This window comes from Vulpes lagopus, chromosome 3, assembly GCF_018345385.1.
Source record: "Vulpes lagopus strain Blue_001 chromosome 3, ASM1834538v1, whole genome shotgun sequence".
Classification (NCBI taxonomy): domain Eukaryota; kingdom Metazoa; phylum Chordata; class Mammalia; order Carnivora; family Canidae; genus Vulpes; species Vulpes lagopus.
The window spans coordinates 28,047,596-28,068,518 of NC_054826.1; the positions used below are offsets into that span (position 1 = coordinate 28,047,596).

At 40.2% G+C, this 20,923-nt stretch overlaps 1 protein-coding gene across 5 annotated transcripts in view; it reads right to left on the reverse strand.

The window, feature by feature from the left end:
- Positions 1-20,923, reverse strand: part of HTR4 (5-hydroxytryptamine receptor 4) — a 174,560-nt gene that overhangs the window by 45,098 nt on the left and 108,539 nt on the right. For 2 of the 5 annotated variants that reach the window (XM_041746847.1, XM_041746846.1), the window contains exons 5-7: positions 18,176-18,329; positions 17,249-17,290; positions 14,003-14,571 (exon numbers count right to left, since the gene is read on the reverse strand). In XM_041746847.1, coding sequence (XP_041602781.1) covers positions 14,003-14,571; positions 17,249-17,290; positions 18,176-18,329 — 765 coding nt within the window. Of the gene's footprint in view, positions 1-9,041; positions 9,356-14,002; positions 14,572-17,248; positions 17,291-18,175; positions 18,330-20,923 lie in introns of those variants that run through there. The other 3 variants (XM_041746849.1, XM_041746848.1, XM_041746850.1) reach the window with 2 other exon arrangements.

A 20,923-nucleotide genomic window follows, 5' to 3' on the forward strand; every position in this document is an offset into this window, starting at 1 on the left:
GAAATAACATCAATTGTCTTCTATAAACAAAACAATGGGCTTTTTTTTTTTTTTAAACCTGTCTTGTCTTGGTAATGGATGTGAATTAAGAGGAGCCACATGGTGCAGGGGTTGTGCTGAAGTGGGCAGGTAAAAGCACACCCATACCTCCTGGCACCGAAAAAAGACTCCTCTTGCTGTCCCCTGACAGTGGTAAGGAGATTCTATGTTGCAAAGCCCAGAAGATTCGCTTAAAGCAGGGTTTCTCCACCTTAACACTATTTTGAAATTTGGGGCCAGACAATTCTTTGTTGGGGTGGGGGATGGGGGCTGCCCATGCATTGTTGGATGCTTAGAAGCAACCCTGGCCTATATCTACTGGATGACTGTAGCACTCATCAATTGTAGAACCAAAAATGCTTTCAGACATTGTCAAATATCCCCCTGGTATATAAAACTGTGCCTCGTTGAGAACTAATGGGCTATACCCACACCCACACTTATCCACAACTTCCCTGTTTTATTGATGCTGAAAAATGTTGACTGCTCAGTGATCAACATAGGCTTCCTGCTCTTTCCACTATACTAACCATTCTCAATACTGCTGTACATCAAAGCCCCTAAAACATGCCTTTCTGGTCTTCATGTGGCCCCATTAAATAGAATCTCTACAAGTGAGGGACGCCTGGGTGGCTCAGCAGTTGAGTGTCTGCTTTGGCTCAGTGTATGATTCTGGAGTCCCGGGACTGAGTCCTGCATCCGGCTCCCTGCATGGAGCCTGCTTCTCCCTCTGCCTGTGTCTCTGCCTCTCTCTCTCTCTCTCTGTGTCTCTCATGAATAAATAAATAAAAATCTTAAAAAAAAAAAAGAATATCTACAAGTGGAACCTAGGCTCCGCTGGCAAAAGCTCAGAAGTGACTCTAGTGTGATACAGGGTCAAGGGCCAGAACAGCACACACACTGCCTCCCATTCACGACCCCGGACCACCTGAGGCACCTCTGGAGCTGGGTGCAGTTTGGGAGTCTGTCTGGCCTGCAGAGTGGCATGCATGCTCCCTTTGTTGTGGGCACCAATCCCAGAGGGCTGGTACACAGAACCCTAACACCCTAGCAACAAGTGCACATGCAGAGCAAAGGAGGCAAAACAAATACACACAGAATGTACCCAACTTGTTCGACATGGTTAGCGTGTTTTAGTTTGGGTCAAAGAAATGCCTACAGGTAATTCGAAAGCCAGGAGGCATATTCAAAATAACAGCCCCAACTGTTCAGCACAGGGCACAATGTACCCAGGAAACAAATCTTGTCTCATGTTGCTTGGACAATTATTTATAAACAGCGTGATTAATTTAATTTAATTCATCTCTGGTTTTTCTTCTCGCAGAGGGAGCTCTGCATTCCTTATTCGAGGGCAGTGTTTAGAACACAGAGATTTCTATTGACTCATTTCTCAAGAAATGCTTATCAGGAAGCTGAGAAAATAACTGGAGAAGTTTGTTTAACCAAGCTATGAATGATGTTATATATACAATTATAATAACAGCAATCGTACCAGCTTCCGTTCATTGAACGCCTTCTATGTAACAAGAGCTGGACTGAGCTCTGCACATATATTATCATATTTCACCTTAACAAAAGCCCTAGGGGATGGGTTCTAATAGTATTCCCACTTTACAGACGAAGGAACTGGGACCCAGAAATGTCTGGGTTACGTGTGAAAGGTTCTATCAACAGTAAACGACAAGTCTCAGGACTAAAAGCCAGGTGTGTCAAACGCCAGCACTTCAGCCTTTATGCTTTTGGTTCTGTACCAAAGTTCACCTTCCTCTGAGTCACAGGTGGGAACTCTTCCTTGAATAATGTTTCAGTGGAGGGAATTATGCTTTGTCTCAGCACTTTGACCCAGGAGGGGGCATCCCGGGGGCAGCTTACACCACTTGATTACTAGACTTAAGGCAATGGGAGTTCTCCTGATGTTATTATTCTGCCCGAGTTGCTGGTGTGATCTCAGCAAGAACGATGTTTCCTGAGAGGCTGCTTTAGGTGGTGACTGGGAAGGACTGGGGATAGGCCAGCTTCGTGGTCCTGTGACCAGTGCAGACAGACAGAAACCCAGATCTTGGTTCAATGCTCATCACTATCTTGAAATTCTTTTTTTGTTTTTAAGATTTTATTTATTTATTACTGAGAGACACACAGAGAAAGGCAGAGACATAGGCAGAGAGAGAAGGAGGCTCCTCGCTGGGAGCCCAGTGCAGGACTTGATGCCAGGACCCTGAGGATCACGCCCTGAGCTGAAGGCAGATGCTCAACTGCTGAGCCACCTGGGCATCCCTTTAGTAACACTTCAAGCAAATACAAGGTGAACACATATATAGAAAGCATTTTCCCTTTTTCCATGGTCTCTCAGCAACTTCTACAATGTGTTTACCACTGAGCCTTATTGAATTCCCACAGATTGTGAGTCCACCAGAATCCTGTGCTCATGCTTATCAACACATCTATGACTGAGTCATGGGGAATGAAGACAGCCCTCAGAGGCCATGGTTTCTACTGGACACAAACTTGTCAAAAGCAGAACAAAGACACTGCTGTGCTAAGAAGGAGGAACGACCAAAAACCCCTATTATCAGGACACCTGGTTGGCTCAGTGGTTGAGCATCTGCCTTCGACTCAGGTCGTGGCCCCAGGATCCTGGGATCGAGTCCTGAATTGGGCTCCCTGCATGGAGCCTGCTTCTTCCTCTGCCTGTGTCTCTGCCTCTCTCTCTCTGTGTCCTTAATGAATAAATAAAATCTCAAAAAAAAAAAAAAAAACCAAAAAAACAACCCTATTTTCTCTTTTCTCACTCAGGTTGCTCTTTTCTCACTCAGGTTGCTCCCCTGCAACCCTCTTTTCTCACTCAGGTTGCTCCCCTGGATTATTAGCCAACCACTTCTGCTGAAAACACCAATACAGAAAGAAAGGATAAGATATGGCCAACCATGGCTCCTTTCCCTTTCAGCACTTCCTCACTAATCAGTAAGCGGAAGGAAGCAGTGTTACTAGAATGTGTGTGTTATCAAGAGGTGAAGTAAAAATAGTTGCATTGGTTTTGTACACTGGTAAAAAACAAAATACAAAAGCATGCTTGAATTGCAAAATACGATTTGTGTGATTTGTGTCACTTCGGTAATCCCGTATTAGCAGAATGCTCTCATTTGCATTGAACACTGGCATTGCAAAATATAAAGATGAATGGTAAGTTTCTGCTAATAATTAAAATTATGTTTCATTTTTCTCCTGGAGGATAGCAAAGAAAATACACCACGACAAGTTGAGAGAAAAACTGCAGATGAAAGAAAAAGGCTTTATACATTAACACTTCTGATGGAAGTTTTTACCTACCCTTTAACCAAGGGGCCCTGCATTTGCTTTCTGTGTTGGGCCTGCAAATTATGTCACCAGCCCAGAAGGAGGCTGAGGGACATAAGGCAAGGTCATCCTCATCCATCTTTGATTCACCCAGATTAATTAAGTCTTGCATTGGCTCAAAACCATGAGGTAAATGTTGAATCCAATTGTAACCTCCAAAGTTCAAGGTAAAGGCCACAAAATAGCTTTTAAATGTCAAATAACTTTCCAACATTAGCAGAAACCTCTAAGCATCCAAAGTAAAATCAAACTTAAATTATTGTCTCATCCACAGGTAGTCTTCCAACCCATGGTGTGAAAAATCTATGTTGAAAAGGGAAATTCTGGTATGTCGACATTGAAAATTGGCAAGTGATGTCACAGTGAAAAAAAAAATGATTCTGGTTATGGGATTAATAAATATTTTTTAAAGTGCTGAAAACTTATTTGAGTATACACATTCCAGGTGAGCAATAGAGTCTGATAAACCATCCATCCACTTAACTAGTAACTCTATGAATTGAACCATGTTCTCTGCCCTGAAGGAACTTTTGGGAATAAGATAGACATGTTACCTGCTTTTGTGTATTGACAGTCTGCATGAAGAGATAGACAATAAACAAGTCAACAAAAAATAAATACAATGATAAATTCTTATAATTGTTATTTATAAAGCAATAGCCTAGAAGAATTTTTTCTCCTACTATTTTTGTGGGACCCTCTTTCTCTTTGCCTCCTTCTCACTTTCAATTTTTCTCTATCCTCATATTTTCTTTCTCTATTGATTCCAAATTTAAATCAGAACATACTAATCTTATGCATGGAAATGTCAAAGACTTCTATAGCACATCCATTAGAATTGACTTATGTACTATTGAGCTTTGGTTGATAACAGTAAGTCTGAGAGATAACATATACTACCTCATTCCAGAGAGAAGGCTCTAGAGCTGTTTTGTCCAATGAAACTTTTTACAATAATGAAAATATTCTACTTCTAATGTGTGGCTACTGAATACCTGGTATATGGTTAAGGGTTACCCTATTGGACAGCACAGCTCTAGAGATCCTTAAGTAACAAAAAACTGTTTATCAGGGGGATTGAGGATGGGTAGTGGAGGCTAATAGCCAAGAGCCAAGTTAGACGGACAGGAAGTTCTTTGGGAAGTGCTTGCAGAAGTTCTCAGTTTTCTGAGAAACTGGGTGAGTGTCCTAGGTTTGGGCAAAGTCTAAACTTGGAGAACCAGGTTCTCTATACCTAAGCCTGGCCTGAGAGCAGAGAAATCCATCCCCAAAGCTAAACTCTGCGTGCCATCTCTGCATTGCTAAGCATGCAATCTTAGCTATTTACCTAACTTATAAATAGTCTGTTCTCATAACGTAATTATCTCTCCCTGGAGGATGGAGCTTTGCAGTTAGCAAAGCAATTTCACCTCCATTACTTCGTTTGATTTTCACAATGAGATAGTGAGACAGGCAGGGCAGGGATTATTTACCCAAGACGCCAAGACTGGAATCCTCAGCGGATTTCATGTAGAGAAAAATCTGTTCTAAGGTTACTGTCAGTGCCTCAAATCCTTGCTCTACCTTGGATCATTGGTACTAATCTTCATAAAGACAGTGAAACAGAGGAGAAGCCAGACCAAGGAAAGAGGAACGGAAGCATTCTTTTACTACTTGTCAGGTCTCACAATGCGCCAGGCACTTTACTAGGCTCTAAAGACTCAGCAGAGAAGAGCACTGGCAAGATCTTTGACATTTCTCCAAGAATAATGGACAAAGAACTCCAGAATCAAATCCCCAATGAATTCCAAATCTCATCAGTACAGCTTGTCCCTATCTCCTGTCACACTATGTGGTCACAGCCTATGTTATCACACTTCATCTCCCAAGTGGCCAGAGTCACTTGGCTTGAAAAATGGCTGAGCTGAGGCAACTTCCAAAGGAATTTTACTAGTTAAATCACATAAAACTATTACCCTTTAAGAGACTCTTTTTAGAGTGATAAGACTGTCGTAATTCAGAAGCACAATCAATGCCAGCACACACTGGACCATTCTGATCCACTGGACTCAGAATCTGTGGTTCACAAATTTAACTCACATAAGAATCATCCTGGCAAAAATGCCATTTTTCTCTAACTCACACCAATTCCATGAATGGGGTCCAGAAATCTGTGTTTTTAATAAGCTCCCAGGGGACTCTTAACTGAGTGGTCTACTGATCATATTTTAGAGAAAAAATAATTTTAAAAACTAATAATAAAGGTTACAAATAAGGGGACATGATTGTGTTCTCCAAACCTTTAACAATATTGCATGGAGAGTAATGGAAGAATGAAGAAAAGCCTCAAGGGGACATAAAATTATAGCATACAGAAAGATATAGCTTGGTTGTCTCCTGCTCAAGGCAGAACTAGGGTCAGAAGGCAGAAGTCATAGGGATGAAAGTTTCAACTCAATATAAGGAAGACCTTCTAAACTCTAGAGTTGCCCAACCATTGAGCAGGCTCCTAAAGTAGTATGATTCTCTCATTGCAGGAATTCAAGCAGAGATTGGATGACCCTTATCAGTGATGATCAGGAAACTGTTGGTTAGGTAGCAATCCCATCAGTTCCCATTAAACCTTGTACATAACCCCAGCAATGTCTAATGTGCTGTAATTATTTGCTTATGGGTCTCTTTCCTCAGGCTGTGAGCTCCATGAGATTCCTACTGTCATTTATCTTTCTACATACTACCTCATACACAGTGCCTGGTACATTAGGTGCTCACTACACAGTTATTGTGACTCAAATCTCAGAAGCTAATAAATCAAGTTCCAGAATCTGCAAACCTGAACTTTTTTTTTTTTAAATAAGATTTTATTTCTTTTTAAATTTTTTTTTATTGGAGTTCAATTTGCAAACATTTAGCATAACACCCAGCTCATCCTGCCAAGTGCCCCCCTCAGTGCCCATCACCCAGTCACCCCAACCTCCCGCCCACCTCCCTTTCTACTACCCCTTGTTCATTTCCCAGAGTTAGGTGTCTCTCATGTTTTGTCACCCTCACTGATATTTTCACTCATTTTAACTTCCAAAGAAAAATTTGGATTTTTTTTAGCACTCTCTTCTGCTATCCACAGTGAACCCCTAGCAATATCTCTGATTTCTCCTTCAGGAAAGTTTTATTTTTATTTATTTATTTATTTATTTATTTATTTATTTATTTATTTAGGAAAGTTTTAAAGTTCCCTTCAATATGGGTATTATATTTTCACTTTGTACTTTTTTATAGTAACTTTAGTTACTGCTTCTGTGGATAATGGTATTTTCCCTAATCCACATTCTAACTGGTGATTTCTAGTATGTAGGAGTCACTGAATGTTGGGTTAGTTATTAGATATCTGGACACCCTTGTGAAATGTCTTAGTTTTCATGGTTTATCATGGATTTTCCTGGTTTAAAAAATCATATTGTTTATAAATAGTCTCAGTTTTGCTCTTTTTTTTGCCCTAATTTTCTTTGCCCTAATTTTTATACTTCATGTTTCTCCTCCCTGTCATTTGGATTATGTATGCAATGTGGGACAGCCCAGGTGACAAGGCAACCTTGTCTTGTTCCTGACTTGAGTGGGAATGCAGCCACTGTCTTCTCACTAGCTTATTTCTTCCCCTCTCCGCCAATATGTCTGATGGGAGTTTCCTAGAGTGGGAAAGGTGACTTCTATAAGACTAATAGATTAGTGGATGGGGAAAATAACTATAGAGCCAGGTAAAAGATGTGACAAGGAGAGAGAAGCTAGCTCCAAATCTGCTAAGAATCAGTTCACACCCATGATGAACCTCTTAGAATCCATTGCCCACATGCTGGAATTATGCCTCCTTCTAATATATGTGTGCATACAAATTAAAACTGCCCCAAGAAACATATATATGACAATAATCTATGTTTGGAAGCTATTTTTATTATTTATTTATTTTTTAAAAAAGATTTTATTTGTTTATTTGAGAGAGAGAGAGAGAGAGAGAGAGAGAGAGGCAGAGACATAGGCAGAGGGAGAAGCAGGCTCCTCACAAGGAGCCTGATGCAGGGCTTGATCCCAGATTCTAGGAACATGCCCTGAGCAGAAGGCAGATGCTCAACCGGTAAGCCATCCAGGCATCCCTGGAAACTATTTTTAAAAGGCTATGTAACTTATATATCTAGACAAACTACTTCATCAGCCCACCAAATGGTATGTTCATTTCTATTTTGATCAAGAGCTGGATATTCCAAAGAAGATGCTTATCTCACAGAAAACCAAACATGACTACAGACATCTCTGCTATATCTACAATAGTTTGTTCAATCTGGGTGGCCAAAGTCTACTAAGCCTGCCTGGCAAAAGGATATTTTACTTCTTCGGTTGTCCATATGTGTGTTCAATAATAAGATGTTGCAAATAGATCTTTTAAAAGGGTGGGGGTGGGGGATCCCTGGGTGGCTCAGCAGTTTAGCACCTGCCTTTGGCCCAGGGCATGATCCTGGAGTCCTGGGATTGAGTCCCATGTCAGGCTCCCTGCATGGAGCCTGCTTCTCCCTCTGCCTGTGTCTCTGCCTCTCTCTCTTTCTGTGTCTCTCATGAATAAATAAATAATATCTTAAAAAAATAAAAATAAAAAGGGTGGGGGGAAGCACCTGGGAAGCTCAGTCAGTTAAGCGGCCAACTTTCGGTTTTGGTTCAGGTCATGATCTCATGGTCTTGGGATCGAGCCCTGTGTCGGGCTCCAAGCTCAGAGGGGAGTCAACTTGTAGATTCTTTCTCTCCCTCTGCCTCTGCCTTTCCCGCTGCTCCTGTACATACATACACACACTCTCTCTCAAATAAATAAATAAATAAATAAATAAATAAATAAATAAACCCAAACAAAATAAAATGTTGCAAAAGTCAAAGGAGTATAAGAATAGGACCATGACTGGAAGGCATACTATTCCAAACCATTGAGGCAGACTGGCCTGTTTTTAGTTCAACCTGGAAAAGTAAAATTCTATTATCTCACAAAGACTTTAAAAGAAAAAGGCCCTGTAGTTTCAGAGTGTTGTCATGAGCTGGCTCTCTCCAGTGTGATTCTTGGGTAGCAGACTAAGTCCTCTATACATTATAGATTCCCAGGGAAGATTTTTTTTTTTTAAAGGTGAGATAATTTTCAATTTTGAGTGTTTTAATCTTCCATTTAACCTGAAGAAATCATGAAGACTGTTGACCTTGGGCCACTTATATACTCTCTTTAAACCTTGGTTTTATCATCATTAAAGTCATGATAATTATAATAGCAACCTATTTATGCTGTAAAAATTAAACGCGATAATCCATTCAAAGTTCTTTTTTTTAATTTTTTTTTAATTAATTTTTATTGGTGTTCAATTTACCAACATACAGAAAAACACCCAGTGCTCATCCCGTCAAGTGTCCACCTCAGTGCCCATCATGTTCTCATTCATTTGGGGAATATAAATAATAGTGATAGGGAATATAAAGGAAGGGAAAAGAAATGTTGGGAAATATCAGGAAGGGAGACAGAACTCAAAGTTCTTAAATACAGTAACTGGCATATTTTTCTGGAATTACGCTAGGTATCATAATTATTATTATAATAACATAAAATGACATAAATTTGTGAATGAATGCTTAGCATAAGGAAAATGAAGTTTCACTTATCAAATTCCAAATTTAATTTAATTTAGTTTTTAAGTAATCTCTAACTCCAAAATGGGGCTCAAATTCACAATCTCGAGATCAAGTGTAACATACGCTACTGACTGAGCCAGCCAGGTACCCCTCAAATTCCACATTTTAAACATGCAGCAGGATGTTCAGGCATCATCTGACACTTCTGTGATTTGCATTTTGTGCCTTTGGTTGGATTTCCCATTTATTTAGCTTGAATCCCTATTGTCAGTATCAACTGATTGATTCTTCTTTTTTAAAGCTTTAAGTTTTCAGTCCTGTATGGCAGTTCTCCCTGAGAATCACAGAAAGTGTCCAGATTTAGTAACATGGTAGATGACAGTTCCACTTACGGAGATAGAAAAGACTTGGAAGTTTGGAGTAGGTGGGTGGGAGGGGTTTATAAGAGAATTCTGTTTAAGATACATTAAATGTGAGATTCCTAAGAGGCACCTATGTGAGACTGTCAAGGAAGCAAATTGGATTTTGTGGTCTGGACCTTAAAGAAAAGCTATGATCTAGAGGCATTAATTAAAGAGATTGATGGCACAAAGACAGCATTTAAAGCTATCGATGGTCAAATCACATTAAGTGAAAATGTCATTTGAGAAGAGTATGAAGAACCAAGCTCTGAAGAACTCTAACATTTAGAGGCCAGACAGAGAAGGAAGAGCCTATAAAAGATAAGAAAGAGTTTCTGGTGATTCAGGAGGCAAACCAGAAAAGTATACTGTTTAGGAAAATTAATGTGAAAAATATTTCAAGAAGGAAGACAGGTTACCTGTAAGAGGTCAAATCAATAGTGTTTTCAAAATTTGAAAACTTTTTTATGAAAAAAGTTAACCAAAGTTCAAAAGCAAGCAGAAGAGAAAGAAATGTATTTGCAAATTACCTAACAAAGAATTAATAATTAGAATATAATAAAGAATATTCAGAAATTAATAACAAACATACAACAAAGTTATCACACAAAGCACCAAATATGTGAAGATGCAGTTCATTCAAGGCTAAATATATGTCAACAACTTTTAAACTAGTCCATAACTAACTTAAAAGAGGCTCAACCTACCAAATCATCTGGAAAATGCAAATTAAGTGACAGAGCATTTCTGTAATTAGCAAAATGGTAAAAGATGAATAACGTATAGCGTTGGTAAAGGGAAGGAGTAGATGCTGCTCTCACACCTGCTGATGAGAATGCCAATCGCTACAGTACTCTGATCTGATGCTAAACCTAATATTTTTAATAGCACATATATATATATATCAATAGAGCAATTTCACTTTGGGTAGCTATCTAAAAGAAATATTCATACACAAAGAAATGTGTTCAAGGGCATTGAAAGGAATACAGTTAGATATAGCAAAAAATCGGTAACACCTACATAGCCGCTGATGGGAAATTAATAAATTTTAACATGCATTTTTAGTACAGAAGATTATGGAACAGTTAAAAAGAATGAGTTAGATCTAAATGTTCTGAGGTGCAATGATGTCTAAAATACATTCTTAAGGAATGAAAAGCAGGGTGCAAAAAAGTACATATAAATGACACCATTTAGGACAGCCTGGGTGACTCAGTGGTTTAGCACCACCTTCAGCCCAGGGCGTGATCCTGGAGACCAGGGATCAAGTCCCAGGTCAGGCTCCCTGCATTGAGCCTGCTTCTCCCTCTGCCTGTGTCTCTGCCTCTCTTTCTCTCTCTCTCTCCGTCTCTTTCTCTCTGTGTGTGTCTCTCATGAATAAATAAATAAAATATTTAAAAAAATAACATGACACCATTTATATAAAATAAAGGGAATAAGAAAGTGGTCTAGTTTAATACTTTTGCATGTGGCTGTCCAATTTTCCTAGCACCATTTATTGAGGACCTTGTCTTCTTCCCATTGTACAGTCATTCTTCCTTTGTCAAAGATAAATAAACTCAAAATGGAGGAAAGATCTACCTGTGAGACCTAAAACCATAAAAATCCTTCAGGGGAGCACAAGCAGTAATTTCTCTGACATGGGCTGTAGCAACATTTTTCTAGATATGTCTCCAGAGGCAAGGGAAACAAAAGCAAAAGTAAATTATTAGGACTACATCCAAATAAAATCTTCTGCACTGTGAAGTAAATAATCAACAGAACGAAAAGGCAACCTACTAATGGGAGAAGATATTTGCAAATGACATATCCGATAAAGGGTTAGAACCCAAGATCTATAAAGAAATTCCTACGTTATTATTTACAATAGCCAAACTCTGGAAGCAGTCCAAATATCCACTGATAGATGAATGGATAAAGAAGAAGTAGTGTATTATTCAGCCACTAAGAAGGATGAAATCTTGCCATTTATAACAACATGGATGGAGCTAGAGAGTTATAATGCTAAGCAAAATAAGTTACTCAGCGAAAGACAAATTCCAAGCCCATGTCTTGGAATTCGAGAAACAAAACAAATGAGCAAAGGGGAAAAAAGAGAGAGAGAGAGAGAGATAAACCAAGAAACAGACTTTTAACTCCAGAGAACAAACTGATAGTCACCAGAGGGAAGGTGGGGGTGGGGGATGGGAGATATAGGGGAAGAGGGTGAAGGAGTGTGATTATGATGAGCAAATAAATAAATAAATAATAAAATAAAATAAAGGGAGAAAAATTATGAATTTGTATGTTTTTATGAATGTTTGCAAATGCATTTAAAAAATCACTAGACTAGTTTTAATTGTCTCTGAGGTGAAGGGTAGGATCATCAGGATAAAAGGGGATTTTTACTTTTGATTATTTAGGTTTTATATTTCTTGAATCCTTCTGAATCTGTTGATGTCCTACAGGATTTTTAAGAAACACATACATTTTTCTTAATTTGTGCTAATACAATTGATCTAAAGAATTAACTATATGATTTATTTATTTATTCATCAAGAGTTTAAGTTCCTATTTTACATTGGGCAACCTACCAGGTATTTGGTATGAAGCACTGAACAAAACAGACAGCATTCCTGTCCTGGCAAAGCTTACGCTGTGGTGGATTCAGGCTTCAGTCTTCTCTGTGTCAGCTGCCCTGCTCTTAAAAGATTCCCCACCTCCCGCAGGAAAGTATCTCAGACCAACTTCCTATACTTTCCATTACCTCATGCAGAAATACAAAAACTAGAGTATGGAGACTACATCCACAAGCCACCTCGAAACTACCATCTCTGCTTTACCACCCACTGAGATTTCCAAATGCAGCAGGGATAAGATACCATGTCAGTAAAATAGGTCTCTTGGGCTGCCCTTGAAACTCCCAAACACTTTCTGTGGCTGTTTCTATGGGAAAAGCACCCCCCACTCCCCGGTTCTAAACAACTGACTTAGCAAATGCACTGCTGGAGCAGACTCTGTGAGCTATTACACAGGCAAATGCTAACTGAAATAGCTTTAACCACCCCCCCCCCCCGCCCCCCAGAACAGAAGTTCTTGCGCACACACTTTAGGGTTGGATTCTTCCCAAGACCCTTGCTCAAGGCCTCATAATCGGGAGAGAACACCGGCCTCCAGGGGTAGTCTTGGAGGCTCTTCCACCAGGTGGAATCTCAACGCCGGACTAGGCTTTAACTAACACTAGTAGCCGTAAATTGAATTCAGGCTTCCGAGCAGTCTCTGAGGCAAAGTGTTGATATTACACCGCAAACCCTATTTTCTCTTCTTTTCTTACACATGCAAATGAAAACTCCCCAGTTTTCAGCTGCCAGGACAGCTGAATACAGTCATCAGAAAAATTAAATGCTTGTGTCAGGGAAGGAACTGCTCTTTAGAAATTCCTGTGCATCTCAAGACAAAGAAAAAAATGCGGTTGACAATTTGTTTTGCTACAGGATGAATGCACTTATTTAACACATGGTTTTTCATGGCTGAGAATGACTGTAGCCTAGGGGGCCAGAAAATTCTCAAGGTTTAGCGAAAGGCATCATGACTGGTCACTGAACATCCAGCTTCAAAGTTACTCCAATCTCCATCAACCCAGGTGACCTTGGGTAAACCACTTGACCTTTCCATGCTCTTTCCCATTCCATTGCTTTCCTCATGCTGTTCTATTTGCTAGAATGGCTTCCTTGATTTCTCCTCCAAGTCTCAAATACTTTCCTTATTTTTTAAGCCAAGATCAGCTTCTTTCCTCCTCAAATTCCCATTCCCCATGATCCATACCTCCATTACATCATTTATCACGTGGTATTACTGTCGCACGTTTACCCTTCTATTTATTTCATTTATCACATTATTTTGTGGCCATCTAAGATATCAGGCCATATATTATTACTAGTGCTCCCACTAATAATATTAATAACACTGTTAGTAGTATTATGAGTGCTTACTATGTGTCAAGCCCTAAATGAATCCATTATCTCTAGTTATCAAAAGTCCTATGAGATGGATGTTATTTTTTTTTTTTACAATTGAGTAAAATAAAGCCAGGAGAGATTATATAAATGGTTAGTAGTGGCACTAAGAGTCAAAATAAAGTCTCTTTTTACCTTAAAGCCCATGCTGTTAACCACTACTGCAAAACACTACCTATAAGTATTAGTAGATAATATTTACTAAAGGCTTACTAGGTGTCAGGATCTGTACTATGTGCTCTATGCACATTAGCTAATTTGATCCTCACAAAAACTCTGTGATGTAGATATTGTGACTGTGATCTCAAGTTTAAAAAAAAAAAATGAAATTGAAGTCCGGAGTGGTTAAATGACTTGCCCAAGGTCACAGAACTGTGGATACTGGATTTGAATATAAGCCAGTCTCCTCCAGGGCCTGAGGCCTTACCCACTACTCTACTTCATGACCAAATAGAATTTTCTTTAATTTTTGTAAACACTGCACAGGTTCTCAAGAACAACCTGTCTGGAAACAAAAAACTGGAGAGGTACCCGTTCCGATCACGCAAATACACAAAATCTATCAAGCCCCTAAGCACTCACCTTAGCACATGTGTGGATCCATTAATGGTTGTGGTTGAACAGGGGACAGTCTGGCCCAGAATGGAGGGTCTTCGGTAGCGCTCATCATCACAGCAGAGGATGATGAGGAAGGCACGTCTAAAAGACTTATTCAAGAAGGCGTACAGAAAGGGGTTTAACCCAGAGTTGATGTAGCCAAGCCAGAGGAAAGCGGTCCACACCTGCCCAGGAACAGTGTAGTCTATGAATGGATCCACAATATTAGTGACAAAGAATGGAGCCCAGCAGAGGCAGAAGCAACCCATGATGATGCACAGGGTCTTGGCTGCTTTGGTCTCGGTCCTCATGCGATGAGTGCTGTGCTGGTCAGCTGGCTGAGGCCTGCCTTCAGAGGGGGCTCCTGCCCGTTGTAACATCTGGATTTGGTGGGCATGCTCTTTTGCTGTGACGTAGATGCGATAATAGGCCAGCACCATGAGGAGAAATGGGATGTAGAAGGCCACCACAGAGCAGGTGATGGCGTAGGGCTTGTTGACCATGAAGATACAGTACGTAGAGTTGGAGTTTTGGTTGAACTTCCTTTTTTCTATCTGAGAGTTGGAGGGAGAGAAAAATGAGGAAAGAAGGGAGAATAGGAAGGAAAAAGTGAAGAGAAAGAAGCAAGAGGGGAATGATGAAAATTGTGAGAAAAGAAAAAAGATGAAAAAGCCAAGGAAGGATTGGAAAGGAGAGAGAAAAGGAGGGGAACAAAGAAGAGCAGGGAAGGTAGGGGAAAACATAAGAGGAAAAAGAGGAGGAAAGAGAGAAGAAGGTTTATCAGCCAAGTTTTCTTTTCCTAATGAGCCTATAGCACATAGAACTGCGAAGGTAGAAAGGGATATGATTGCACTGGGGCGCAGAGGGACTGCCTCTGCACAAGGGGCTGAAGGCCCCAGGAAAGAGTAGAAATAGGATAGGAACAAAATCATCCTTCATTCTCTCTACCCAACTGAGCACAGAGTTAGTGTCTCCTCCCTTCCTGTCTGCCTGCACACAATATATGTGGTAGTAAAAGTCTTGGAACTGTAGCTCGTCTTCTTCAAGACTATTCTTATACATCAGCATTTCCTATATAAAATTTAGAATTAGCTTATCAATTTACATACAGGTCTTTGGGGATTTTGATTGGAATTACAATAGAATGATTGAGGAAAATGGACTTCTTTCCCATGGTAAGCCATCCAATTCACAAATATGGTAATTCTTTCCTTTACTTAAATCCTTTAAAATGTTTTACAGTTTTTTGCTGTAAATGATGTCTTGCATATTTTTTGTCAGGTTTATTCCTATGTATTTGACTTGTTATTCTATTGCAAATGGTACCAACTAGTCCTAGTTATTTGTTGCCATTATGTGAAATTCAGTGAAATTTTTCTGTATGGTGATGTATCCAGCCACTCCTTTAAATCCGTTATTAATATTTCATCTCTAGATTCTTACAAATTTTCTCCATAAGTACCCATGTGATCTGCAAATAATAAAAATTTCACTTCTACCTTTCCAATCTTAAAGCCATTTTTCTTGCATTATTGAACTTGATAAGATCTCCAGTGTAACCCTGAATAGAAGAGGTAATAGTGAATACCATTTTACAGTCTCAGTTTTAGGAGGGGAGTTTCAATATTTTACTATTAAGTATGATATTTGCTGGAAGATTTTTATGGATGCTCTCTTCTATTTTTACTTTGACGAGATTTTTTTTTAAAAAACCATGGATACTGAATTTTGTAAATGAATTTTTGGCAGTAAAGAATGATCATGTGGGTTTTCCCTCTTTCTTTTATTAATATGGTGAATTACAGTCATGGTGTTAGATTCCTGGAATAAGCCTCACCAGTATTAGATACTGTAATACACTGGATCTCTTTTAAAGATTAAAGGACGTTTCTCCCTACTATAAACTCTGTCTGCTGACAGCTCTGAGTTATCAGCCTTATCTAGGAACAGCCCGTGGCTGAAGAGAGCTGTATAATGCAACGACACCTCTCTGTCTGAGGTCAGCCTGCATCCACTGTGAATGTACATACAAACAAATGTATGAATAACATATATGACACACACATGTTATTTTATTTGTGTCTTATTTAGTGTCTTGTCTCAAGGCATATTATATACCTTCCTATTGAATTCACACTTTTCTAATAATAATGAAATATTTCTTTTCACCTCAAGTAGTATGACTTGCCTTAAATTTATTTTATCACTGATAATAGTATACCTATCCCAGCTTTCTTTTGATTAGTGCTTGAATATTATATTTTCCATTATTTTATATATCAAACTTACTGTCACCTTATATTTCATGGGCTCTGTCACAAGCAGCATAATTGTGTATTGATTAGTTGATGAAAATACTGTGACCAGAACTTGCAGGAACCTAACTCTGTATTTCTCCTAGGAGCAAAGATTTAATATGTGCTAATTCAGCGCTTGTGTAGCTTTATAGAACCTACTTAACTGCAAATAGTGAGAATCAACTGTACCTGCATTGTGAACACATGGGTTGTGCTAGCTTCTGTCTAGGTCAATTCAATGTGCAGGTGAGTGGAAGGATATGCAGGGCAATCACAGCATCATGGAGCAAATATTAGGCATCTTCACACCACGCAGATACTCCATTCCTCAGCTGCATGAAGTAAATAGGGGATGCCTCTCTCTCACTCTCAAAATGGACAATTCTCTAGATTATTTCCCTTAGAAATTCTATATCTAAAGGTAAGAGTGCTGCACTCTTTTTTTAAAAGTTCTAATGCACAAAAGCTTATGTTTCCAAATGTCTTCTCCATTAGGGATTAAGTTTAGTACAGAAATTAAGAGCATAGACTCTGGACTGTAGTAAGCCTGGGCATAGCTATAGTCACCACCACTCCCTGCTAATCTGACTATAGCTAATAATCTCTCTTGCTCAGTTTCCTGAGGGCAATGGTAAGATCAACCTCATGGCATTGTTGTAAGGCTTGAGCGAGGTCACAGAAATGATTAAGTGAACACGGACTCATCAAATAGTAAATGTTCAACATTTGTTGGCCATAATTATTATTCTACTGGTCACTGGAAACTTGAATTTCATTTCCCTTGCGAATGGCAAAACTGGAAGTTTGAAAGAAGAAGGATAGGATTCAAGAAAATATCCATACAGTCCCCCTTGTATGAATCCCCTTTTACTTCGCCACTCCTTTGTCCCCAGCATTTCTTTCAGAAGCCCAAGGAACTCTTGTTCTGACATACCACATGCAAATCCTGGCCCAGCCTTGGCTTGGATATCCTTTCCTGGACAAAGAACAAGGCAAGATTAGGGGCTGGGAATGTGGTGGAGAGAAGAACAGGCAGCTCCTACTCTAACGGTCTTGGTGGGCTGGAGCCTGCTCTCGATCTCTCATCTCCAGCCCCCTTCCTACCTCAACACATTCCCCACTTCAAAGTGACTGCCTACAACTTCCTTCAGGAATATATATCACTGCCAGTTAACTCCCACCATAACTTCTGATCTTCATTGCAAGTTTGCTACTATAAACATAGTGTGTCAGAGCTGGAAGACTCCTGAAAATCGTCTGGACAGGGGCTGGCAAATGCCCAGCACATGTGCCACATCCTGCTCTCCTATGCCCCTGGAGGACACACTCCTCCACTGAAGACCAATGCAGCTTCTCATTGCACTCCTTCAAGGTCAGGGACAGAGCTGGACTCATGGTCCAATTCTCTTGACCCCTAGTCCAGGATTGTCTTCATTCTCTGGAAGCCTCCATCCATATGATGTGTTTTCTGCTGATCACGGGAAGCCAGGAAATGGGATGAAGGCCTCTTGAGGGCACCTCACATACTTCAGGCTCTATAGTCTGAATGCTAAGCATTGAATACCTGTTCTGCTATTTACTGGGCATGTTACGTCACCTTTTTGAGCCTGACTTTTCTCATCTGGTTGAGATGAGAGAAGGATATTGTCAGGATTCTATGTAAAGTCTGAGCATACTTTCTGGAATACAGCAAACATTCCAAAATGTTAGCTTGCTTTTTTTTGTTGCTATTGTTGTCACTCAGACCACTATCAGAATCTGTCTTAGAATATCCACCCAACCTGACATGGTTTGTATTTAGAATCCCAAGCAAATAAAGTTCATCAGCGAGTAAGCTAGTGGGGTCTGCACAGGTACTCACCAAATCAATTATGCCAATATTATTCCAGCCTTGCATTATAGGGAGAAAAGAGATAAACATGGGGATGATCCAGCAGCCTCCCAGCATTAACGCGATGCGCAGAGGGGTCATCTTGTTCCTATAGACCAGAGGCTGGCAGCAGATGGCATAATACCTGGAGAGAGAACAGAAGGTGTGGGTGCCACAGGAAAGGAGGAGTGAGAGGGAGAAGGAGGGAAGAATGATTGAGGAGAAAGAAGAGTGGGGAAGGAGTAGAAGGGAGAAGGGATGTAAGAAAAGGAAATATTGGGAAAGAGGAAAATCAGAGGGGGAAGCAGAGAATAAAAATAAAGAAGGAAGAATAGAAAAAATAATGTGGGGGAAGGCAGGGACAGCGGGTAGTAGAGTAGGGGAAGATGAAGCCAGAGAAGGACAGAGGGAAGAAACAAGCAATTACGTAATGAGATGTGACATTCGTCCATGGGTTTCTGTGGACATAAATATCAACCTTAGGTCACGTCTGAGAGTCACTGCTGGAGCTGGCTCCACATCCCTCTTCCTCTCCCTGTCTCTGAGAAGCTTGATACACACCTGAGAGTCTGCTCTGTCTCACGTGTGGTTCCAACACTTACCTTCACGCCTGGACACTTCAGGAACTTCTGTCCAGCCCTTTCAACTGCAGAGTCCAGGCACCCGTAGCCCCCTTTGATAACAAGGTGCCAAGAACGAGATCTCAGATTTGCCCCCATCCTCTTAATCACCTAGCTATCCTGAGGTGAGATTCTAAGTCAGTATTCCAGAGATTCCACTCCTCTCCCCTGCATCAGACTCCTCTAAGGAGATCCAGTTAAAACGCAGATTCCAAGGATCTCTTGAATCAGAGTCTATTGAGGGAGTTTGCATTTTGACAAGTGGAAGTCATTGCTGCTGTTGCTAAATATGTCCAGCTCCCCCTTCTGGGCACATGTGCTTCCTGGCCTCCTTGTGGTTGGATGGGGCCTAGTGATTGGTCTGGTCAAGAAGTTGTGAACAGACTTGACATGCATTACTTCTGGACTAGACCATTTAATTGTTTCTCTGATACCCAGAATGTAAAATTTCAAACATTTCCTGCTCCATAATGTCCTACCTTCTGGTAGAGACCACCTCATCCTCGTTTATTGGGGTCTACTCTCCCTCATGGGACTCACTGCTTACCAGTTTTTGAGTCCATGTTTTGTCAATGTGTTAGCTTTCTTCTTTGTTCCAGATAGAGACGCAACCTGGTCCATTCTGTGATCTGGCCTCTAACTCCCAGACTGCTTCTTAGATGTTATTCCAGTCTTAGAGATCATCAGTTCTATGCCCAGGCAGTTCAGGGAATTTGACAAGAGGCAAAATACTCCAATAGGTCTATCAGCTACTTGTCTTTGGAAATGTCAAAGAATAAGTGCAAACATAAAGCCTGGGGGATAAGTCTATTCATTAAGATTTTATACCATTTAATGATGAGACACCCCCTTATATCCCTCATTTTATGCAATTCACTTTAATTTTTCCCACCTCTTCTTTTCTTTTCTTAATTCAAAGCATAACTAACATAACAATGGCTATATTCTTTGAAGAGGTGGTGGTAGGATGAGTTGAGAAAGAGGGTGGAATAAGAAGGAGAGCTCGCTCAGTGTCGGAACATAAGCAGTGGGTGCCTCAGGAGCTGAGAGGGGAGAATTATACCCTTCCCTCCAAGGCATTAGGGAGTAGTTGACCACGACATGCCAGGAGGCTTCCTATGGCCAGCAGCAGGGTGAGTGTCCTGACCTGGACCAGAGTACAAGGAACAACAGACCGAAGAATGGGAGAAAGGCTCACCTGGGAACTCATTTTCTCTATCTATAAAACTCACATGGTAGCAGAATATAACTAAAGATAATGCAGTAAGGGAAAGAATTATGATTATCTGGAATTCCCTCCATGATCTTGACTTATAAGAAAGGCAAATCATATCAAAATGACAATTTTTTTCTGAATGGCTGTATTAATAATCATCAGAGATTTATTATGAACATAGAATTAACCCTGAATTTGGAGTATGTGAAAAAATTTTCCCCAAACTATGCTCCCTTCTTCATTTCCTGCTAGAGGGTTTAGATTATACCCTTGGTTTTATCCATTTAGCATCCTTTCTCCTTTCTTTTGGTAATAGCATCCCAAAGCTTTTGGGAATTATCTCTTCTCTGTTGCTTTCAGATTGTTGGGAGCAAATGATGTTGCTCCCAATTTTCCTGGCCAGGTAGTAATCCAATCAGACCTTCTCCTGGGACTCTGAATGCCATGTTGAATGATGGAAAGATGGGAAGTTACTGGAGTTCCATTGATACCGCAGCAGCCTCCTCGTGGGGCTGGTAGTAGGTCCTACTCCTTGGATCTTTGGGCAACCATGCTCTTGCCTTTTCAGGTCTTCTCGCTTTAGTTCTTCCTTCAATTAAGTAAGCCACCATATTTCTTTCCAATAAATTCCTTTTGTTACGTAAGCTGGTATTACTGATTGAGTTGGGTCCCCTCTCCCTTTCCTAAAAGATATGTTGAAGTCCTAAACCTCAGTACCTTGGAAGATGGCCTTATTTAGATATAGAGTCTTCACAGAAATAATGAAATAAAAGTAAGGCCATTAGTGTGGGCCTTGATCCAATATGGCTGATGTCCTCATAAAAAGGGAAATTTGGACACAGATTCAGATATGCTCAGAGATAGAGGATTGGGATAAAGCCTCTACAGGATAAGGAAAGCTTA